An 8,971-nucleotide genomic window follows, 5' to 3' on the forward strand; every position below is an offset into this window, starting at 1 on the left:
CACATATATAAAATGTCACTTCCTGATATGGCTTTCTGTGGAAGCTTTGACATATGGCATTTGAGCAGTAAGCTTTGGCATAGCTGGCATTTGGCTTGACTTGGCTTTGGAACAAATGACTTGATATGACTGGATCAATTCTTCGATCGATAAATACTTTGCAAAGCTCCGTACGTGCTGACGCTTAGTGCACTGGTCTGGTTCACAAGCGACTAACACTGAAGTTAAACATTGTACCGTCTTTGTCAGCAAACATTGATCAGTCGGTTCCGGGTTAGTTTATGCTTCAGTTTGTTGATTATAAATAACCAACCAAGATATATAGAAATATCTTGCTTCAGGGGTTGCACTGAAATCTTTCGAGTACTTGGACAACATCTTCATTGCTTCCACAATCTTGAATACTTCAATCTTTATTCTTCACTGAGGCATGAACATATTAATGAACTTCTTCCAGTGAACTTATTCCTTCAAGACTGTAGATGGCTTCTTCAACCTTTGTCTTCGTATTTTCCGATTCCGGTGCAGGCGTAGTGTTATTTAATTGTCCTGTTTAATTGTTGAGTTATCATCCCTATGTAACAGATAGGGTTGTCTTTACATTTAGACTTACAATAAACATAAACCAAAATCCACACCTGCAGTCAAACAACAGCCCTCAAAATGGCCAAACAACAAACCCCCTCACACTTTCAAGGGAGCCAATGCTGCTCAGGTCTCCACTGAATCCATGAACCCAGAAATACCATAATAGCCTATTGTTCTCTCTCCCCAGCAATTGCAACAACTCGTGCAACTTGCACCTAGCCAACTTCGTTCGACAGAGTCCTGTGACGATGTGTTTGACAGCCCTTTCTCAGGAATGATCTCATGTAACAAGGTGCAGACAGCTTCAGGGGTGTGAATAGTCGACACTGGTGCCACAGACCATATGACAGCTGATTTTGAGCTTCTAAGAAATGTCAAGAGGAATGCAGAGCAATTGATAGTGAACTTACCAACTAGAGCAAAGGCAAGTGTGACTCATGTGGGAGATGTCTTTATGGAGAATGGGTTGAAGCTTCTTCATGTGCTGTATGTACCAACTTTTTCTCACAACTTGTTGTCTATAAGGAAGTTGTCTCAAGACAACAACTGCTATGCAGTGTTCTCACCAACTGAGTGCACTATTATTGATAATGAAACCAAGAATGTGAAATGTGAGGGAGCTGTGGTCAATGGACTTTATCATATGTCAACTTCAGCCTCGGAAACAGGTCCTCAAAGTAGCAGTCAGTAGTGCTGGAGTGTGCAGAAAAAGAATTTGGCTGATGAGTACTCTTTATGGCACAATAGGTTGGGCCATGCTCCGGTCTCAAAGCTCAAATATATAAGCTGTATTAAATATTATGTTGGAGCTTCTGATAAAGTGTGCTTGACCTGCCCAATGTCAAAGCTCACAAAGCTGCCATTCCCTGATAGTGTTTCACATGCTAGTAAAGCATTTGACCTTGTTCATGTTGATATCTGGGGGCCGTATCGTGTGTGCACTCGCCAGAAATTCAAACTTTTTCTCACACTTGTTGATGACTACTCAAGGATGACTTGGATCTTCTTGCTGCAGCGCAAATCTGAGGATCTGAAATGTTTGGAGGCATTTCAGAATTTTATTAAAAAGTAGTTTAATGCAAGTATCAAAGTTGTACGTTCGGACAACGCTCTTGAATTTCAGGATGCAGAATGCAAGGCATACTATCAGGCACAAGGAATGGTCCATCAGACTTCTTGTAACTACCGACCTCAGCAAAATGCTCGAGTAGAGCGAAAGCATAGGCATGTGCTTGAAGTTGCGAGGGCACTTCTTTTTCAATATGGGCTGACTATATCACATTGGGGAGAAGCTGTCTTGACTGCGGCTTATATCATCAACAGGTTACCCTCTTCAGTTCTTAATAATAAATGCCCATATGAATTACTTTATGGTGATCCTGTTGATTATAATGAATTGAAGTCATTTGGGTGTTTGGCCTTTGCTGTTAATCCTATGCATACTAGTGATAAATTTGCTGCTAGGGGTGTGCCTTGTGTCTTTATAGGCTACCCATCTACACAGAAGGGCTATAGACTTCTAGATCTCACCACTATGACAAGCTTTGTGTCTAGAGATGTGCAATTTAATGAGTGTGTATTTCCTTTAAACAAGTCAACATCTAAACCTTACATGTCTCCCTTACCTATCGAAATGCCAAATACACATGTGAATCTAGTTACTGTAGATGACTTACTGCATGAGTTTGAACAATTGCCTGTGTTAGAAAGTGATATAGACTCTCCTTTGTCCTCTCACACTGATATGTCCCAATCAGCTGTGTCCAGTCCCTCACCTATTTCCGCTGAAACATCAACACCTCAACTCTCTTCCTCTAGTGAGCAGACTCCTCCACCTGTTCTTAGGAGGTCTACCCGTGCTCATAAAACACCAGTGTGGATGGATTCATACATCTCAAAACCATTTCCTCATTCCTCAGCCAATATGATCACAATTACAGAGCATAGTGTGGAAAGTGACTTTGCCTGCTTTCTCACTTCCATCACTTCTCATAAAGACCCAGTACACTTTAAACAAGCTGTGACAAATTCTAACTGGGTTGAGGCAATGAATCTGGAATTAAGTGCTCTTGAAGCAAATGACACATGGGAAATTACTGAGCTTCCTGTCGGCAAAAAAGCCATAGCTTGCAAGTGGCTTTACAAGACAAAATATACAGCCACAGGAGCAGTTGAACGATATAAAGCTAGATTGGTTATCTTGGGCTGTCGACAAACGTATGGAGTTGATTATGAACATACGTTTGCCCCTGTTGCGAAAATGACGACGGTGAGAGCCGTTCTTGCTGTATCAGCTCTACAAAACTGGCATGTGATGCAAATGGACGTGACCAACGCTTTCTTGCATGGAGATTTGTATGAAACTGTTTATATGAGGATGCCTCTGGGGTATACTCACTATGGAAGCAGAGTCAGTCTGAATCAGGAGGAGCAGTGCTATTTGAAGTCAACTCTGGTGTGCAAACTTAAGAAATCCTTGTATGGACTTCGTCAAGCTCCACGAAATTGGTTTAGCAAGTTGTCATCGACTTTGAAGGCACTGCAGTTCACTCAATCTTTTGCTGATTCCAGTTTGTTTATTCTGGTGAAAGATTCGACAATCACACTGGTACTTGTGTACGTTGATGATTTGTTGTTGGCAGGGAATGATATGCAGGCCATAGATCACTTGAAGCTGATGCTGTCAAATACCTTCAAAATGAAGGATCTTGGTCCTGTCAAATATTTTTTGGGCCTTGAAATCCATCGGTCTCAGGCTGGTTTTTTTGTCTCCCAAAAGAAATATGCATTGGACTTACTCACTGAATTTGGAGTCACTTCTGCTGTGCCTCTAAAATTACCTATGGATGTCCACTTGCGCCTCAAGCCTGACAGTGGCACTTACTTGAAAGATGTGCATCCGTATCAAAGGCTTCTGGGTAAGTTGATCTACCTCACAATCACTCGCCCAGATATTGTATTCTCAGTTCACATTCTCACACAATTTATGCAACATCCTACAACTGATAATATGGATGCTGCCATTAAGTTGCTGCGTTATGTGAACAACAACCCTGGGCAAGGTATACTGTTTGCTTCTTCGTCTGCAGCCACATTGAGGGGCTTATGTGATAGTGACTGGGCTACATGTCCATTTTCTCATCGCTCGACAACTGGGTATTGTGTATTGCTTGGCTCCTCTCCCATCTCCTGGAAATCAAAGAAACAGTCTGTAGTTTCTCGCTCAACAGGCGAAGCAGAGTACCGGTCGATGGCAGTAGCAGCCTGTGAAATTACTTGGTTGACCTCTCTTCCAAAGACATGGGTTTGGAACATCTTCCTCCAGCTGTCTAATACTGTGATAATCAGGCGGCACTTGCCATGGCAGCCAACCCGGTGCTACATGAACGAACTAAGCATGTGGAGGTGGATTGTCACTACATCCGTGAAAAGGTTAACTCTGGCAAGCTGGTCACTCAACATGTTCCCACCTACTCTCAGGTAGCTGATGTTTTCACCAAGGCCTTGTCTACAAAACAGCATTACCACTTGTTGAGCAAGCTTGGAGTCGCGGCTGAACCGTCCTCCCAGCTTGAAAGGGAGTAATGACGATACTCTCCTTCGTATTTTATTTTCCTAGTAGTCTCTTTATTTCACTGAACATTATTGCTGTGTAATAAGCCGTACCATGTCGTGACAATTTATGTTGGTGGCTCTCTGGTCCTAGCTGGCAAGAGAATATTTTCTGTTTGTTGTCTAACGGTACTGTCCTCTATATAGATTGGTAGGAATAGCCTGTATCACTCGGCTTTTAGATCTACAATTGATGAAATATATGCATCTGGGTTCTTCCATTCTTTTTAGCTCTCTACTATGTTATTCATCATTTAGCTTTAATTCATAAAGGTAATATCTCGAAGCTTCAAATGAGAAATAGAGAAGCCTAAACTGCCTTTATCATGCATAAGAACTGAACCACTAAAGTAAGAAAGATGAGCCGAAGTTTTCAAACATGTCTATTAGTTTGATTTTAATTGGTGGCCTAACTTAGGTGTCATTCATTTTAAGCTGACTTGCGAACCTATTCACCAAATTGAGCAAATTCTCCTTGGATTAAGCACCACAAATAATTTCTTTGTAAAGAAATTGTACTTTAAACTTCTGGAATAGGACTCCATAAAATTGTGATACATAACATCATAAGAATAATTCATACTTGTTTCATCGTTTGTAGTTGACACTTCAACCTTTTTACACTTGTTTAAAAATATTGCATATATTTTCGTGAAACTAAAGTCACGTATTCTTATAACATGACAAAAAATTGAAAGATTTATATTTTATACTAAATCAACAACTAATGCGAGAGGTGGGGCAAGGGTCTCAACGTTTGGTGCAACCCACCGGGAGTTGGTGAACCCAAACTCATGATAAATACACACACCATCCAGTGTACAATACAAGTCTACAACCACCCCTTCATCATAACCCACTGCTCAATTCTCTAAAAATGAATACAACAACTGAGCTGATTCCACCAACAATCCAAACCAATGATGAAGAAGAAGAAGCATGCATGTTCGCAATGCAACTAGCAAGTGCATCTGTTCTGCCTATGGTTCTCAAATCAGCCATTGAGCTCGACCTTCTGGAGTCCATAGCTAAAGCTGGTCCAGGCGCCTATGTGGCGCCTGCGGAGCTTGCCGCCAAGCTTCCCTCGAGCCAGCCGGAGACGCCGGTGAAGCTTGACCGCATCCTCAGGCTCCTGGCCAGCTACTCTGTGCTGAAATGTAAACTTCGGGAGCTCCCTCAGGGTGGAGTGGAGCGGCTCTATGCCTTGGCGCCTGTTTGCAAGTTCTTGACCAAGAACTCTGATGGGGTGTCTATGGCACCACTTCTGCTCATGAACCAAGATAAGATCCTTATGGAAAGCTGGTAATTTTCTTTCTTTTTCTTGTTACTGTTTCAACATAGGGATCCCCTCTTTTTTCTTTACGGAAATATTAATGATTGTCATATGTCCAATCGGATTAGTCGAAGTGTGTGTAAACTGATCCAGATAGCCGTTTGATGATTGTTACAGTTTCATGCCTGCCTGCCTGCCACTATATGTTATGCATGTGCCTACTTTTTGTCCATTCCTTCTCTATCCATTCTTCTCATTGCACTGAAACGATAAAACTCAATCATCACAAATTTTTACCCATCCGTCTGGTCAAGGTGTCATCCTGCAAATTTGAATGAAGATTATCAAAATAATTATATATTACTCCTTTCATTCTAAAATAAATAATTATTTTCATTTTTACACTTAATTTGGGGTGTGAATATATAATTTTATGTACTAATATTTTAAAAAATATGTCTCATAAATTTGAACTTTTATTCAAAATAAGAAAATATAAAGAATGGTGTGTATGAATAATTTATTTTTACAACTTAACTTAGAAAGTCAAAGTGATTACCATTTTAGAATGAAGGGATTATTATTATTATTATTATTATTATTATTATTATTATCTTTTTTTTTGTCGGGATGAAGGGATTATTATTTTTACAGAATGACCCTATCTTTTAAAAAGGATTTAGATAAAAATATATTCCCTCCGTTTTTATAAAAGGTCATTTTGATTTTTGTCATAAAAATATGTGTTTTGATGTCAATTTGATTATTTTTATAGTTTCTTTTTATGAATATAAATAAATATTCAAACTTTTAATTTTAATTTAGAAATAACAACAATACAGTCATTCTCTTATACTTGTGTATCATAAATCACATCGACCTATGAAAGAAAATCGAGGGATACTTGCCTTGCTTATTTCCTTAGTTATTAGGACTACAAATTATTCTAGCAGTTTAGATAGCATATTCCAAAAGCATGGGTACAATTTTGACGAAACTTGCGAATGATATTTAACTTGACAGAACCAATTTTGGGCTCTTAAGTTTCGCACCTGTCTTTGTTAAGATTAGATACTCCTCTGTCCCTCTCATTTCTTTACAGTTACTATTTTGGGATGTCCCTCTCATTTCTTTACATTACTATAAATAGTAAGTTTTTCTCATCATTACACCCACTATCTTCCTCTACTATCTCATATTTAACAATAAAAACTACTATTACACCCACTACTTTCCTCCACTATCTCAAATCTATTATTAAATATTGGTAGGTCCCGCCACTTTACCCACTTTTCATCTAACTTTACTCATTTTTCATACATTGTCTTGGTCTCCGTGTCCCCCTCCAATGTAAACAATTGAGGGGGACGGAGGGAGTAACAGACTAGTCAAATCCCCTGCATCCCCATCTTTCTACATTGAATTTATGCGAAATATAATTAATGGCTTTAATAGTGGCTTTAATTTAGACAAAATCATGGACGGAATCATATTGGCAAAAGGCTGCGGGATCGAAATTAGAATTTTAAACGACTGGTATTCTTGATAGTGACCACAAAAACATGAATTAATTTTTTATTTTTTATTTTAACCACAACAGGCATTAATTTTTAATTCTAAACAAAGTACTGATTTTCCAAGTTCAGATCGTCTCCATGAGGTTGACTATAATGATCAGCTAAATATTATGTAAAATTTGTTGAATCTGAAACATATTTTACTTCGATGATATTGGTTATATATATTAATTGTATATAAAAATAGTACGTTATTATTAATTCAGGTTGTTATAAATATAGGTTGTTATAAATAAAATTTATTGTTTTAATATGATAATCGGATGATATGGCATTTGCTAAGGATGTAGTGGTTCGACAAATATAGTTATCTATATGAGTTTTACTATAACTGTAGATAAGAGAGAGTATGATTGTGATTTTCTTAAGTGATTAACCCTTTTTTTTTGTTTTTGGCATGTTAATTCACCTTTTAGCTGATGATTTTTCATGATTGGAATTGTTGTTGGTAAAGTTTAAGACAAGCCAAAGGGTATGTTTAATAAGCCCAATTTACATTTGGCTTATTTAATCTGGAATATACAGTTGCGTCATCTTGATTCCACAGATCAGAATCATGTAAAAAGAGTAATGTGATCTTTTCTGAAAGTGTTGATGGGCCGGAAACTGCTACTTATCTTAGAAAAGTTATTTATTACTTGATAATGATATAGGTACCACTTGAAAGATGCAGTGCTTGATGGTGGAATACCTTTTAACAAGGCATATGGGATGACAGCATTTGAGTACCACGGGAAAGACCCCAGATTCAACAAAGTCTTTAACCTCGGAATGTCTAATCATTCCACTATTACTATGAAGAAAATCCTCGAAACTTACAATGGTTTTGCTGGACTCAAAACTGTGGTGGATGTTGGTGGAGGCACTGGCGCAACTCTTAACATGATTCTATCTAAGTACCCTAATATCAAAGGGATTAACTTTGATCTACCCCATGTCGTTGAAGATGCTCCATCTTATCCTGGTACGTGCAAGACCGTCGTCACTAAAAACAGAGGAAACAAATTATGAAATATTTATACATATGGTGATTTTCGTTGGTTTAATTTTATTTTGCAGGTGTGGAGCACGTTGGAGGAGACATGTTTGTTAGCGTACCCGAAGGGGATGCTATTTTCATGAAGGTAGGTTGGTGTTAACTAATCCAACTTGGAATCATACACATTGAATTAGTAGTATTACTGGGCCAAAATTGCTTTGAAAAGGTCTCTTAAGAAACCACATCTTCTGATGACTTGAATTTTCAACTCCAAATTTTGAAGTTGATTCCGGAAATTGTCACTGTACTCTTATGTAGTAGGGTGTTCTAATGAATGTACATGTTGACTAGATTAAATTTATATATTTTGCAGTGGATATGTCACGACTGGAGCGACGCACATTGTCTGTCATTCTTGAAGAACTGCTGTAAATCACTTCCTCAGAATGGAAAGGTGATACTTGCAGAATGTATTCTCCCCGAGGCACCAGACTCTAAGCTTACAACCAAGAATGTCATTCATATAGACGTTATAATGTTGGCACATAACCCTGGTGGAAAAGAAAGAACTGAGAAAGAATTCGAGGCATTGGGAAAAGAGGCAGGGTTCAAAAGCTTTAACAAGGCCTGTTGTGCTTATAATACTTGGGTTATGGAATATCTTAAATAGAAGATCGATCCATCCACCTTATCAAGTTGGGTTTGGCATCTGCTTAACGCTCGAAGTTGTGGTCATTTACTGGATGAGATATATGCTTTATGAAATAAATTAGTGGTGATAGTGGTGCTGGTGTTGTGGGTATTTTGTTTTTCACTCTTTTGCGGCCCGAGGTTGTAATAATTCCACTTATATACTTCCCTCAGTCCCAATTTATTTGTATTGTTTAATTTTTAATGATCAAATTGATCAAATTTGATTGGTAATTAATAATTATTCTTACA

General features: G+C 38.3%; 1 protein-coding gene across 1 annotated transcript; it reads left to right on the forward strand.

Annotated features, from left to right (window-relative positions):
* Window positions 1-4,935: 4,935 nt before the first annotated feature.
* Window positions 4,936-8,971, forward strand: LOC108210405 (esculetin O-methyltransferase). Its single transcript, XM_017381671.2, has 4 exons — window positions 4,936-5,502; window positions 7,704-8,014; window positions 8,110-8,174; window positions 8,403-8,971. The coding sequence occupies exons 1-4, from the start codon at window positions 5,078-5,080 to the stop codon at window positions 8,697-8,699; spliced, it is 1,098 nt and encodes a 365-aa protein (XP_017237160.1). The 5' UTR covers window positions 4,936-5,077; the 3' UTR covers window positions 8,700-8,971.

This window comes from Daucus carota, chromosome 3, assembly GCF_001625215.2.
Source record: "Daucus carota subsp. sativus chromosome 3, DH1 v3.0, whole genome shotgun sequence".
Taxonomy (NCBI): Eukaryota; Viridiplantae; Streptophyta; class Magnoliopsida; order Apiales; family Apiaceae; genus Daucus; species Daucus carota.